The 16,069-nt window shown below is 39.8% G+C and overlaps 1 protein-coding gene across 3 annotated transcripts in view; it reads right to left on the reverse strand.

Annotated features, from left to right (window-relative positions):
* LOC109913757 (E3 ubiquitin-protein ligase MGRN1-like) overlaps positions 1 to 16,069 on the reverse strand; it is a 389,727-nt gene that overhangs the window by 23,405 nt on the left and 350,253 nt on the right. For all 3 annotated transcript variants that reach the window (XM_048609431.1, XM_048609429.1, XM_048609428.1), the window contains exons 8-9: positions 11,349 to 11,396; positions 227 to 295 (exon numbers count right to left, since the gene is read on the reverse strand). In XM_048609431.1, the coding sequence (XP_048465388.1) occupies positions 227 to 295; positions 11,349 to 11,396 (117 nt within the window). The remainder of the gene's footprint in view (positions 1 to 226; positions 296 to 11,348; positions 11,397 to 16,069) is intronic.

Consider the following 16,069-nt stretch of genomic DNA (forward strand, 5'->3'; position numbering starts at 1 on the left):
ATGCTGCTTGGCCTGCTGTGTTCATCCAGCCCTGCACCTTGTTGTCTAGGTTATCAGTAATTGAATTTGCAATTTGAAATGCTGAAAAAATGCCACAAGCTAAAATTTAGTTCAGTGATATTTTAAAATGAAAAACTAACTCAAATGAGACCAACTGCAATAAAATTTGCAAAACAGTTACTGGATTTGAAGTCCAATTGAAGACATTATAAAATACCGTAGGTACCTTTGTTTCTTGATTATTCTTATTTTCAATGCCGTATATTTCTTGTAGCAGATAGCTGACTCGGTCAACCTACAGAAGACACAAATAGAAAGCCAACTGATGGGATGGTATTAGGTATGTACTGATTTGCTGGAGTGAAGTATCCAGTGACCTGTCAATAGATTTCTGATGGGATCACCAAAATGCAAAATGTTGTAGAGCCATAGATTAATGCTGACACAGGAGGTGGCCTTTTGGTCCATGCTAGGTCACTATACACCAATCAGTCCCATCCCCTCTTCTATTTCCAGAGCCCTGTATCTTTATTTTCCTCAAGAGCTCATCCAATTTTCTTTTGAAATCATTGATCATCTCCACTTCCACTAGCCTTGTAGGCAGCAAATTCCAGGAGATTACCAAAACAATTGTTCCTCACATTTACTGCCCTCCCCGGCATCTCTGCCCAAAAGCTTTCAACCTCTCTCTCTCTCTAAAACCAACAAATTAAGGCATCATCTGGCTATCTTCCACTATTAATTTAACTTGGCTTCTGTCAACACACCATTGGAAATGTTAAACAGAACCTACTGCAAATGGTATTTATTACAAGACCATTGATAACATTAACTGCTTTGCTTTCTATCCCACTTATCCAAGAAAATCAATTCCTTTCTAGTTCCACCATCTTATAATATCACCTCCAAAACCAAAGCTTTGCCAACTTGACCTTTGTGAAGGATTTCCCACGTGGGATAAATTTCTCATGGGCCACTGCTTTTAATCGTTCACATCACAACCGCAGCCCACGGCAAAACTACCCTTGTTCTCATCATTAATCCCACTAACCTACGCATTCTGAAATTATCTTATACCATTTACGACACAATTCCACTTCCTCTCTCCAACTTCCAAATGGCTGTTCATTTGACACTATTGTTACCTCTTTCACTTAATGTAAAGATTGTTGGGTAAGCAAGCTTTTGAAGACCTTGAGGAGATGATGGTGATTTTTCTCCTTGAGGTGCTGGGTCTAAGAGAAAGTTCCAGGATTTTGATCCAACAACAGCCAACCCAGCTTGGATGGGAGCCTGCAGGTGGTGGTGATGGTGTTCCCATGCATTTGCTGCCCTTACCCTTCCAGGCAATAGAGGTCATGGGTTTGAAAAGACACTGCCAAAGGAACCTTAGTGAGTTGCTGCAGTGTATCTAGTAAGTAGGACAAATTGCTGCCAGTAGGAGGGGGGAGTGAATGCTGAAAGGGCTGAATAGGGTGGCAACCAAATAGACAGCTTTGTCCTGGTTTGTGCCAAGCTGCTTGCATGGTGTTGGAGCTGTATTCAACCAGGCAAAGGAAAAGCATTCCATCATGTTGTGCCTTGACAGAAGACAGTTTTGGGGGTCATTCCCAAATTACCAAATTAGCCTCTTGTGGACACAGTTTTTAAATGGCTGTTGACTTCAGTTTCTGGTAACTCCAGGGCTGTTAAGAGCGACTGCTATTTCACTGCAAAACACTTTCACATGCAGGCACAGAGGATGCAGCTCCATCCATAAAAGCCTTCAAACAAGAGCGTCCAGAGCCACAACGTGTATTCACGCAGCAGCTTTAATGTAGTGACCTTCCTTCCATCACAAAGTCAGTAGTGATGATATTCACTGATGATTGCACAATGTTCAGCACTCCTCATGACTCATGATTCATGACACCTCAGATACTAACGTAACCACACATATGCCAAGCTACAACTACCATGAACAAGAATGAATCAAACCATTGCCTCTTGACATTCAAATGGCATTACCATCTTTTCATCTTCCACTATCAACATCCTGGCAGTTAGCATTGACCAGAAACCAAAACAGCCATTTAAATACAAGAGCAGGTCAGAGGCTAGCAAAATTGCAGAATCTGAGAGATACTATATTATGATTCTCTTTACCAACTCACTCACAAGCACACTATGTTTATGATACTGCGTGTCCATTCATTCATTCATACAACTGCGTTTTGTAATACATTGTATAAACTAAACTTCCCTTCTCACTCATTACTGTTTCAGCCCATGCTGCATGCAGCGTTTAGACTGTTCCTGTATCAAAGGCTACCCTTGAATAAGTGTTAATACTGTAACCTATTCAAAACAATGCCATCCCTGACATTGTGTCTCCATAACTCACTCAAAACTATGGAAAGATAATAATATTAATTAGCCCAGAGCAACTACCTCTCAGGACCTGTATAGGTTGCAGAACATCAAACAGTCTCCTCCACTAGTATGTGCTTTTTAGATACATATTAAATAGGGCTGCTACCCCTCTTTAAGAAACTTACTATCAAAACAGCGCTTTTGTGAAACTGTATGAACGAATTTGTAAGAACTATCAAAACTGGCAATAATAAATTAAATCTCACGACCCAGCTGCGGGATATCAGTTTAATATCCTTTTATTTAGTACATGTATAATTTCTCACTTATTTAGATCATATAGGTTGTGTTTTTACTAACATTACTAATTTTAAAGACAAAAAGACTAACACCTCTTAATTATGCAAGGTCAGATCGGACAGACATTCTAATCCCATCAAGAATAACAACCAGCATTTAGCAAGTGCTTAAACCATCTCCTGCTTCCCCAGGCCAGATGTCACATAAACTTTTGTGTACAATAGACAAAACTATGTGACACTATAGTGCCAAAATTTTACTGCATGTAAGAAAGGTGTATAAAGAGGCTACTGTAAAACTGTACTTCGGAGTCCATCGTTGCCTCGAACTGTGCCATTGCAGATGCTCAATAAAGAGGCTATTTTCACCACACCACGGTCTCAATTGCTATTGAAACACAATCCCACAAATCTCACCTCCTAACACCCCAAAGCCTGTCCATCATCAACAAACACAAGTCAGGAGTACGACAGAATACTCCTCACTTGCCTAGAGAGGTGCAACTCGATCTACACTCAAACATCTTGGACAAAACAGCCTTCTTGACTGGCAACACATCCATTCCCTCCACCACCAACACTCAGGTGCAGCAGTGTGTACTATCTACAAGATGCATTGCAGAAATTCACAAAAGATCCTTAGACAGCACCTTCCAAACCTATGACCACTTCCATCTAGAAGGACAAAGACAGCAGATTCATAGAAACACTAAGTTCCCCTCCAAGCCACTCACCATCCTGACTTTGACCAAGCGACATTGAAAGGACAGCAATTATATTTCCAAAATCCTAGCAATCTTGCCCTACCCAACATTGTGGGTCTACCTACAGCATATGGACTGCAGCGGTTGAAGGCAGCAGTTCACCACCACTTTCTCAACTAGGAATGGGCAATAAATGCTGGCCCAGGCAGCAATGCCCACATCTGATGAAAGAAAAGTCCCAGTGTGCTTTGTAGGAGTGATTATCAAACAAAATTTCACGTCAACCCAAAGAATGCAACATTAGATGAGGAGTTTTCCAAAAAATGAACTTTTGTCTCTAAATTGTACCCCAAGCTGATTGATACTGACCAACATAATGCACTGCTCCATTCTCACTCCAACCTCGCAAGACCATTTCAAGGTGAAGTATAGCACATTCCTACTGAATACTTTGAAGTCTTTTAACCTTCATTTTGACTTTGATAACCAGACTTAAAAACTTCAGCAACTTTGCAAGCTTCTCCTGCTTCAGCTTCAGAACTGCCTCACACATCCACCAGCTGGCTAATCATTCTTTGTTGCACCAATGCTTTTAGTTTCTTAAAAAAACAATTATGCCTTTTTCCTGTTGTTTGATGTTAGTCACTTAGCTAGCGAGCCATCTTGTGTTCTGCATTTAAACAACTTAGTGTGTACGTACAAGTGTATTTTTTTTTAATCTTCATTTAATCTGCTTTGTCAATACTGTGTACCAGCAATTATTACCAGCTCTGATGAATAGCTCGACATGACGCTAACCTATCCTGTTGAGTGCAAACTGCATTTTCTTGCTTTTGTACAAAATCTCTATAGAAAAAAAGCCAAAACTTGCCTCAACTACTAGATTCGGTTTATTTTCCCCAGGAGATGAAAGCTTCAATTTTGTGGTCGGTATAAATGGTCAACAATTGAAGCAAGTTAACACAGTTTGAAGAAGGTATCACTGTAAAGAGCATTACAAATGCTATGTTCTTTTTTGGAATTACCATCAGCAATTTAATGTTTTGGCAGCAGATGGCAGAATCACACCAGGCTTCAGCTTTTACAGTACGATGCTATGAGAACCTCAACATGCACAAAGTAAGCTTTCCCTTTGAGAGTTTTACTCAATTCCACATTCACCATTACTATTACTAAGCACTATTAAGAATGTATTTTGTTTTCCTTTCTCGCTCCATGTCATAGGACCAGCATTGGGAGTGTATTGCGAAAGAAAACCTCAAATCATTGTGGTTAGCTTCTGAAGCCTCTTACAGAGAAAAACTCTCACTGTCAAATGACATGCTGCCTAAAATTGTGGCAGAAAAATGTCATTGTACTTGGGTGCAAAGTTACAATGGTACATACAACCTTCTTCTAAGGACAAAGTCCAATATAATAAATAACCAACTAGGGATTAGCAATGCAAAAATATTTACCCTTACCTAATGCTGAAAAATTGTGCCTTCAAGTAACATGCTTATGATCCAGTTAAAAAGCCGACACCAAAACAGAGGTATATTTATAATTTTAGAATACTGAAGAATAGATGAAGACCACTGGGTCCAATGGGTCCACACTAGACTTTCTGAACAGCAATCTAGTTATTCCCACTCTCTACTTTTACCCTGTATCACTGCAATTTTAAGGTCATGAGAGAATGAAATCAGGAAAAATGTTTTGGAATGAAGGATATCAAAATCTGGGGCTCATGCCCACAAAGACAATAAATAGTGGGACACATTGAGTTTTAAAATCTGAGATTTTTGTTGGGTACTGGTATCAAAAGGTTATGGAGCAAATATGGATAAATGAAGGTCCAGCTGAGCTACGATCAGGATGCATGGTCTGAAGCTTGGACTAAGTGGTTTGATACTGTCAATATGTTCCACATATCTTTTATCAAAGGAGAGATTCAGCATGTGAGCTGGGGTGGGGCGGCAGTGTGAGAGGAGGAGATAAATCAAAGGGCAGTACCCCATGCAAAATCTTGTGTTCTCCCATCTCATGTTCATATCCATTTCCATTGCTCTACAAATCAAAGGTACAAAGAACTGAAGTCTTTCTGAGGTAACCAATCATGTTTTATCCAGAAACCTATTCATAGTTTGCATTTTTCATCTAGTTGCTGAAAATGCCTTTATATGTGACATAAACATCAGAATTGAACCATATGAATTGCATCCTTTTTAAAACATTCCATTTTAGATATTTATTTTTGCAGCCTGTGCTGATGAGACTGTAATAAAACTACTCATCACTCAGTAGCTTTATTGCTGTAATATTAGTGCATATGCTTTTGCTTATTTAAAAAGCCAATGTGAAAGTTGAAAACTTGGCCAAGCACAGGGAGGGAATTTCTGCTTTGCTGGGCATTCCAGCAGTCTGAGGATGAAAACAATTTAAAGAGTTTATTTTCATCATGTTTGTTTATATGTCCCAGATTCTTCTTCATTACTCTTCTCGTCTCTCCAATGAAGTATCAGCGGACGTTATAAATAGTGTTACTGAGCCAAAGGCATCAGACTTAAACCTCTGGTGGCAGGTTTTTTGATAATGGATCTTAATTTTGGTCTTTGATTGGGCCGAATAATCGGAAAATATGGTTCGATGGGAAACGTAATCATTTCCAATTTCCAACAACAGAATTTAACCATCTTTCCTTGACATACAATAGCATTACAGCTGTCAAAACCCCCAACATCAATTTCCTGGGGATTATGATTGACCAGAAACTAAATGAACCAGCCATAGTTACCATGATTACAAGGGCAGGTCCTGACACTGAAAAGTTTACTAAGTAACACATCCAGACTCTCTAAAACTCATCCACCAACTACAAGTCAGAAGTCTGATGGGATGTTACCCACTTGCCTGGATGATTCCACCTCCAGTAACACTCAAAAAGCTTGACAATGTCCAGTCTAAAGGAATCCACTTGATTGGCACCCATTCCACCATTTTAAATATTCACTCCATCACCGATGCAGAGTCAGCAGTGTATGCCACCTACAAGATGCGTTGCAACAACTCACTAGGGTTCCTTTGACAGTGCCTTCCAAACCCATAACCTCCACCACCCAGATGAACAAGGCAGCAGTAGATTGGACCACCACTAGGCCCATATTTCTCTCCAAGCTACATGCTATCCTGACTTGGAACTATATTACTATTCCGTCACCGTCGCTAGGGCAACATTCAAGAAACCCCTCGCTAACGGTACTGTTGGGTCTACCTACACAAAAGGAATTGCATCAGTTCAGGCAGGTAAGGCAGCTCCATCATTTTAACGACAATTAGGGATGGACAAAAACACTTGTGGCCAGCAATGCCTAGGTCCTGTGAATAAATCCTGTGTTTTCTTTCTTCCTTATTTAATGTGGACAAACTAACATTCAAAACATATCATCCTACTTAAAATTTGTAAGTACCAAATGTAATTAAATGTGCAGTTTAGCACATTCTGCCAGTTAAAAGCAAACCTCCAAGTCTACTTAAGCATCTAACGTTTTTAGAATTTAAACAATTTTACAATCTCATTTCTCAAAACATCATAAAGAACACTGTGACATTTGATACTGCCTAGCTCGCTAACATTGTAAACTATAACTTGAAATTTCCTGTGTAGTTATACATTTTTATTAGTGCTTAGTACAGCACTGAGATTTCTAACCACATAGTAAACATTACAGAAGCCAGTGTTTGAGAAGCATAACAGAGGGAACATTGTCCAATAGACAGAATGCCCCATAAATGCTTTTAAAATTAAGCATCTGAGACCTAAGATGTGGTAGTTTTATAACACAAACACCATTATAAATATACGATTCTCTCCTAACAAAGGGGTGTGTACTAAGGATATCCCACACAATAAAAAGAGACAACCGAAGTTTAGAAATTTAAGTCTCAGTCTATATTCTCCCTCACGACATGCCTCTCACTGCTGGCAAAGACTAATAATAACTGCAAGAAATAGTGCTCCCAACTGCTAAAATGATGAAGGGTCTAGGCCCGAAACGTCAGCTTTCCTGCTCCTATGATGCTGCTTGGCCTGCTGTGTTCATCCAGCTCTACACCTTGTTGTCTCTGCTAAAATGAACTGTGTGTTTAGGACCACTGCCCAAATCACATATTCAAGTAAAAAATTAAACTGAATAACAAAACCTTTGAGTATTGCTGAAAGTCGTCACATTTTGTCAAAGCTTTCTGCTTTGCAATCATCAGGTCAACTCACAAGAAAACCGATTCAAGGGGAAATGTTGGTGTTCATTGGTAACAAGGCTGCCATCAAGCCAAAGAGATATTTGGTCCTTCACACAAATGGTATGTGAATTTCTAGTGCTGGTGTGATGACAGGCATGTAAGCTGTACATTCCAAATGAATCAAGCAATATACCCCTTTGATTATTTGCAACAAAATACTGACTGTACTTAATCATCCCATGTTTGCAAAATTCACAAGTGTGTTGAACATTAGATGCAATTCTGCAACTGGACAATGCTTCTTGGATGCCCTTCAACGTGCGAGATTGTACACTGCTACAAATTTAGGACTGAGAGTTGAGCGCACAGTGGGGCATACTTGTATGTACAGGAAGTTACATGTATCAATAAACATATTAATAATTGGTATTTGAAGAAAGAAGGAACATGTACATGCATTGCACCTGTTTCACTCAACAAAGCAGGCGTCTACCGCTTCCTAGTTCATCTTTTCAGGCAATACCCTAACCAAAGTTAAACCTGGTTTAAAAATTTAAACAAAACCCTTGCAGTTTCTTCAATCAGCATTAGTGGATGCATTGTTCATTACAATGCCTTTACCAGAGTTCAACTGCCAACAAACCAGCACTCTCTTTTCCAGCAGAATGAATGTTGGTGTTTCCCTAGAAAAGGTACTCTTGCAAATTGTCCTGATGAGTGCAAGATAGAAAGCTTTGACACTGTGTCCTTTTTTGGTACTGCTCAAAAGAAAATTTACTGATTGAATTCACCATTGTTTTCCTTTAATTAGAATATCCTTGTAACATTTTATACTGCATTTTTTACTTTATTATGCCAGAAGCACAGGACAATCCTTTTTAAAACAAGCTAGGAATAGGAAATATTTTAAATGTGCTATTAAATCAACATTTTCTTGTAACAGATTAATTTAATTCACAATTAAGTCATTGACACCCATTCCACCATTTTAAATATTCACTCTATTACCAATGCAGAGTCAGCAATGTATGCCACCTACAAGGTGCACGACAGCAACTCACTGTGGTTCCTTTGACAGTGTCTTCCAAAGCCATAACCTCCACCACCTGGACAAACAAGGCAGCAGCAGATGCGTGGGAACACCACGAGGTCCAAATTTCTCTCCAAGCTACTATTTTTATTTCTACTTTTTGACCCAAAACAAAAAGTAACTTTAAACCAAAATTGCATTTTATTTTCATATTATCTAGATTTCCACATAGGAGAACTGAGTAGATAAAAACTAATTTCAGCAGGCTCATGGTAGATGAAATTTAATGCAGAGAAGTGTGAAATCATATAAGTTGGTGGGAAGAAAGAAAAGAGGTGATAGAAAAGACAGAATACTAAAGCAACAGGAACAGATAACTCCAACAAAACCAACAGAAAGAAAGCCGATGGACGAGATAACACATTATATCTTTTAGTGCAATAAACAGACTTTAATGTCTTAAAGGCCATCTGAAAGGACTCAGACCAGGTAAATCGGAATTCCTCTTCAATAAGTTTATTAAAGGAGAGACCAATGCACTGAAATCGGGGCCAAACCACCAACAGAACCTTCATAAATCCAAGAATCGCAATATTCTTAGTTTTAAGGATGAGAAAGCACATTACAACCTTAACTTTGCTTTCATGTGGGCAGCCTTTCCGCCTACTGCCAACTGAAGCCTTTAAGTGGGCAACTAGTGGTCAAAGGCCTTATCCTTGATCTTGGGATAGGCCAGCGACAGGCCTTACAAGTTAATTTACGGAGCAAAATGTGGCAACCTTCCAGAAAATAGACAATGCAAGACTCATACCGGCTCTGCAGCTGGTGACTCAGACTTTCTGCCTCCATAAAATTCCTGCTTCAAAACCAGGGTCTGGCAAAAATTAAACAGTTTGGTGAGAACCTTGTTTGTTTTCTCTAATTCCCATTCTGAACTGTCTGTCATCAACTGATCCCGAGATCTTTTCATGCTGCAGCAGCAGCATCAATGGCATGGGCTGGTTGCACAGCATCAAATCTCACATCAGATTTCAACTGTATCTTTGGGCATAAAATTGCATTTGTAAGACATCACTGTTATACAAAATGGAAACAGTAATTACAGCTTTAAGCTGCAATCTTCTGAAACAAGTTAGAAAGGCTTTGTGGAGACAGGTCCCAGCTAGCTCAGTTGTATTTAATGAGACTGTCCAGTTTAAAGTCATGGTCTCAAACCCCATATTAGGCAATGATTTTTTTTTAAACTTACCATTGTGCACTGAGAACTTTAACAATACTGACTGACAAGTGAACAGAACATTCTCAGGAACAGTTTAAATTTAACACAATTCGGTTTTAATTTATTCTGAAATGCCAGGTTCCACTTTTCTTCTCAAAACTTAATTTAGAATGCTTTTCCAGTTGAAAAATATTAAAGTCACAAACTGATTCACTGCAGCTTGATACTGTGTCTATGAAGTTGCAGGAAGTATTCCTGGTGTTGTAGCACAACTAAACTCCGTTTTTGAATTTACCTTTTGCATTTTAGCTGTTCATCTCTACGCCAACCTTAGGTCATATGAGTATTTCTTGGAACTTAAATGATATTATAATCAGAAATCACTGAACCCTCTTTCAGAATAGTCCTTGGTCCACTGTGGCCTTAAAGGTACATTGCACGAAATAAAGACTTTTCCCAACACCTGGGTCAAAGGAAGTATGCGTCCAAGTCATTGAACTTGACAAGAAAGGTCGAGAAAGTAGATAAAAAGGCTCAGGGGATCCCAGGTTTTATGAATAAAGACATGGAATACAAAAGCAAGGAAGCTACGTTGACTCTTCATAAAGCACTCACTCAATTGAAGTAATATATCCAATTCTGAATGCTGCATTTTAGGAAGGGTGTAAAGATTTTAAAAAGGGCGCAAAGGAGGAAAAAGAAAAAGAAAATGACAATGTTTCTGGGAATGAGGGACTTTGGTTTTGTGGCTACATTGGAATAGCAGTGGTTATCATCCTCAGATAAAAGGTGGAGGGGGGATTTGGTAGAAGTGTTCACAATCACGAGGGGTCTAGATAGTGTGGATAAAGATAAACTCTTACTATTAGCAGAAGCATTAAGAATGACAGATAGGTGATTTAAGGTGATTGTCAAAAGGAGCAACAGGGAGAAAAACTCTTTAAAATTAAGTAGGCGGTCAGGATCTGAAATGCATGGCCTGAAAGTGTGCAACTGTGATTTCCAAAGAGAACTGGATAAATATTTCAAGAGGAGGAATTTACAGGATTCTGGGGAAAGGATGGAAGAGCCTAAGTAACTAAATTGTTTTTGCAGAGAGCTGCCATGGACACTAGAGGCCAAATGGTCTCCTATGCTGCCCTAACCATGCTATGAAAGATCACTGGATCAAACATTGCATTGCGATTCCACAGAAAGTTGATATGACTGGTCTACAGGCCTGTGTGGGAATAAACACATACCAGAAGGTGAAACTACAATTAAAATTAGTTACTGGGCCTCATCACCATACTGCCAGAGAACTGTGCATCCAGAGTCAACAACCTGTTCCCTGGTTGCATCCTTGACAATGACCCTCAAATGAGTCCTGCAAGAATGAAGTTGAACGGGAGGGAAAAGCAATCAAGCATCAGCTTTCTGAAGGGCTGTGGAGAACTCTGGCTCCTGCACATAAATAATTCAGTTCTGGTTCAACGAACTTGTTCATCACTATTGCGACAGCATGAAGTTTACAGGTTACTTACAATCTGCTTTTGCTTTAATGGCTTCACAGAAAAACTTCCATCAACGTGCTGCAAAATAAACGAATGAAGTCATCAGCAAGCTAGGTTTAAAATAAACCTACTAATGCCAATTAAGAGAATTCTAGATGGTGTATAAATAGCAATGTGGAAGATCTTTTTCAACCATTTTAGTACGTATGATTATTCATGTAAAACTACTCACTGTGTCAAAAATGCAAACTATGCCTTCCCACAGTCGAGTCGACATGTAAATACAGACTTAGCAAAGATCTAAGTCCATAGACAGCTGGCTATTACCAACTCAGGAGGAACTATCCATTGCAACAGCAGACGGGGCACATAAGGTTCCTGATGTAGGTACACTGTTTTTCTCTCATTAACCTAAAGTTCAAGGAAAGTTATGATGATGTTGGAGCAGGTTAATAAAGTTTCATGGTGGACTGCTGCTGAAAGAGTGGAAAACGTCCTCAAACTTAATGAGCAGGAAAACTGCTTTACTGCATGAACTTCAATGCAACTTTACTTCCTACATTTCCAATATTTGCATGTGGTGTGGACCAGGCCAACCCCCTCAAAATATATGATAGCCTAGGCCCTACCATTTTAATATTTTTTAACAGGCAAATGCCAGGTATTGTGTTCCAGATGCACTTCTATTGGTCAAACTACCGGTCTTGAAACAAAACGCACTTTATTCATACACTATAGTTACATTACAGATGGGTTAGGAGGGAATGACTGGGCTTAACTGTAACTGTCTTGAAATGCTTAGTGATAGTAAGGTATATGTACACACACATACATGTATACGTATGTCTCACTCTCCCGCACACCCGACCGACCGACCGACCAACGGACGGACTGACTGACTGACTGCACAGTAGCACAGTGGTTAGCACTGCTGCCTCACAGCACCAGGGACCCGGGTTCAATTCCACCCTCGGGCCACGGTCTGTGTGGAGTTTGTACTTTCTCCCTATGTCTGCGTGGGTTTCCTCCGGGTGCTCTGGTTTCCTCCCACAGTCCAAAGATGTGCAGGCTAGGAGGATTGGCCATGCTAAATTGCCTGTAGTGTTCAGGGATGTGTAGATTGGGTGGACTATCGGAGGTGGTGTCTGGGTGGGATGACCTGAGGCTTGGTGTGGTCTTGTTGGGCCAAAGGGCTGTTTCCACACTGTAGGGATTCTATGATCTATGATTCTATTTCAGTATTGCTTTGCAAAGTAATAGCCGTACAATTAGTAGAACTTCATTAAATCAGAAAGCTGATTTCTCCATTTGTAAAAGTCAGACAAATGTTCCAAAATTAGTTCCGTATTTCTAAGTGTGCAAATCTTATAAATAAAAATCTACCCAAATAAATCAATAGGTGGCTGAGAATAAAAAATTGTCTTAAAAATAGATTTGAAGTCTGGGAGGATCTGCACATAATTTTGGCGAGAATTTATGGAGACAGATTATACAAATCAGGCCTGTTTTCTCCAGGATTTATAAGGTTAAGGGGTGAGCAGATCAAAGTCTTCAAAATGAGAATAGGAAAAGGCGGGTTAGATAAAGATCAACTATTTTCACCAGTCGCAGATTCTAGAACTACAGGAGCATAGTCTAAAAATTAGGGCCTGACTGTCCAGGAGAAAGCACTTCTACATATAAAGGGTGACAGATGATTGGAACTCTATTCCACAAACAGTAGCTGATGGTGGATCAGTTGTTAATTTTAAATCTTAAGTAGATTTTGTTTTGTTAGGCAAAGGTATTAAGGGAAATGGGCCAAAGATAGGTAGATAGAGTTAAGCCACAGATCAGCCATGATCTCACAATGGCAGAATGGGCTTGAGGGGATGAATGGCCTTTTCCTGTTCCTATTTGCTGAAAATGAAAGGTTCTATTGCTGCTTGCTAGGAGATGAGAAAGAGGAATAAGAAAATTCAGCAGCAGAGATTCAAAATGGATGCATCTCAGATCAAGGTTATTAATCATTTTGCCAGCAGAGTCCACTTAAGAATCTTTAAAAATGCAGCATCTTAAATGAACAAGACTGACTCAATCATCAACCAAAGGAAGAAAATGGAAAATAGCTCCAGAATCTGGTGAGAAGAGGATCGCACGGTGGCTCAGTGGTCAGTACTGCTGCCTCACAGCACCAGGGACTGGGGTTCAATTACAGCCTCGGGTGACTGCCTGTGTGGAATTTGCACATTCTCCCAGTGTCTGCATGGATTTCTGCTGGGTGCTCCAGTTTCCTCCCATCATCCCAAGATGAGCAGTTAGGTGGATTGACCATGCTAAATTGCCCCATAGTGTGCAGGTTAGGCAGATTAGCCATGGTAAATGCAGGGTCACGGGGATAGCGTGGGGTGGCTGGGTCTTTGGATGATCAGTGCATACTCAATGGGCTGAATGATCTCTTCCTGCAATGTATTTTATGATTCCATGAGAAGTTATGATATATTTTGGAGCATCAGGTAGGCAATTCCAGGGTCTCACAAACAGCACATCGGATCAGTGGTCAGTTAGTTTACTGTGCTGATATTGGCCAAGAGATAAACAGTGATCAGGATACAAGGAGAAGTCATCTGTTCTTAAAATAAGGCAAGGGATCTCGTGCATCTATACAGATGGGGCCTTGGGGGGGTACTCCTCCAAACAAATTACACCTCAAGATACATACCACCTCAACAGACTATTTTGAAATGGCTTCAAATTTGTAATTATTAATGATCTGAGGAATTGGGTGTACCCTTGCAAGGAATACAAAGTTCGCACATATATACAAAAAGCAGTAAAGGAAATATAATAGCAAGTTGGCCTTTATTACAAGGGAATTAGGCTATAAGAACAAGGAAGCCTCACTACAAATTGTATAGGGCTTTTGTGCGAACATACTAGAATACTGTGCAGGGTTTGAACTTCATTATAAAAAGGAAATACCTGTAATGAAGGCATTGCAACAAAAGTTCAGTGAATCAGTTCCCAGGATGACAGGATGGTCCTTTAATGACAGTCCAAGTCAATGAGGCCTACATGCTTTGAAGTGTAAAAGAACGAGAGCAGATTTTGTTGAAACATACAAGATTCTGAACAGGATCCACAGGATGCAGAAAGAGAGGCTGTTTTCCATAGCTAGGAAATTTGGATTAGCCATCAGCTGCTACATTTCTGAAGAAGGGTCTAGGCCCGAAACGTCAGCCTTCCTGCTCCTCTGATGCTGCTTGGCCTGCTGTGTTCATCTAGCTCTGCACCTTGTTATCTCAGATTCTCCAGCATCTGCAGTTCCTACTATCTCTGATGAAGTTTCCGATTCGGTTTTCTGCTATTATTGTGTGCTGGATTGAGTTCCATCATGTGTTCGTGAACCCTTTCCTTTTTAACTGTTGACATGCTTCCTGACTCTGACTAATCACTGGGCATAGTAAAGTTTATTACAGTCAACAGATTGCTCCACCCCTAAACTTTTGTTCCAGAATAAATCTATTTAAAGAAACTGCCGGAGATGGTTACTTTGTCATATTTTTGGGATGGTGGCAAAGTAAAACATGCAAAGCTGCACACAAAGCAGTCACTATCCAGCAACAAAGAACAATTCATACCCTTAGGTTGGCTGGTATACACACAAGACCTGACAGGGTTAAGATCAAGGATAAAGATCCAAGTGTAATACCTTGCTGACTAAATGTTGCATGAACCTTTGAAGTAAAAGCATTTTTATTTTACAATGACGTCCTGTTCAGCATTGCTATAAACTACGCTTAGCTTTCTTTTTATAAACAGCCAAATTACATGCACATGGTTTGGCATCTGGAGATGGCGGGGGGAGGAAAGTGATGCCACTAAAGACTAATAATTAGAATCTATACCCAATGTCTCCATCGTAGCAATAACAGCAAGCAGAAGTTGGTGCACTGGGTGTGAATTGGAGAGTAACATTTTACATTTGCTGTTATCAAACACAATCAGACATTGATTCAAATAGAAGCTTTTTGGAAAAGTGGACAAATGTTCACTCAAAAAGGTAGTTTTTAAGGAGCATCTTAAAAAGTGGAAAGAGTGAGATGGAGCTGTGAAAAGTTTCAAGTAGAGGGAAGGACGTTAAAATTCTTATAGGATCATTGGCTTTATTCATAGAAGCACAGCATGCAAAAACAAGGAAGATGTTCTAAACCTTTATTACTACTGGTTAAGTCTCAGCTAGGGTATTGCGATTGCTTCTTGGTGTCACACTTAGAGATGGAGGACATCAAGGCATTGGGACACAGAGGAATTTTCCAGAATAATACCAAGGATAAAGACTTCCCCTATGTGCTGAAATTAATAAAACTATGGTCGCACTTAAAAAGAAGGGAGACCATATGCTGTGTTTCAATCCATATGCATTACATTACCTATAATTAATTATGCATATTTATTAGGTTTCACTATTCCAACGTTCTCTTGATCAGTCTTCCTCCCTGAGACTTTCACCCTCAATGAATTTGGCCTCATCAAAAACACTGCTCAATGCATCCCAACTCTCAGCAAGTCACATCTATCCATTCATCACCCCCATGCTTGTTGGTCTTCACTGGTTCCCAGTCCAGCAACATCTCAATTCTGAAGTCAAAATTGCACTGAAATCTTTCTGTTCTGCAGTCCTTACTGTCTGAATTTAGCAGCATGAACATTATGCAATCACTAATATCAGTAGCTTCATCATTGTGTGTTCCCTGAGATCACTGATGAGA

The sequence above is a fragment of the Rhincodon typus genome, chromosome 21 (genome assembly GCF_021869965.1).
Source record: "Rhincodon typus isolate 14 chromosome 21, sRhiTyp1.1, whole genome shotgun sequence".
Taxonomy (NCBI): Eukaryota; Metazoa; Chordata; class Chondrichthyes; order Orectolobiformes; family Rhincodontidae; genus Rhincodon; species Rhincodon typus.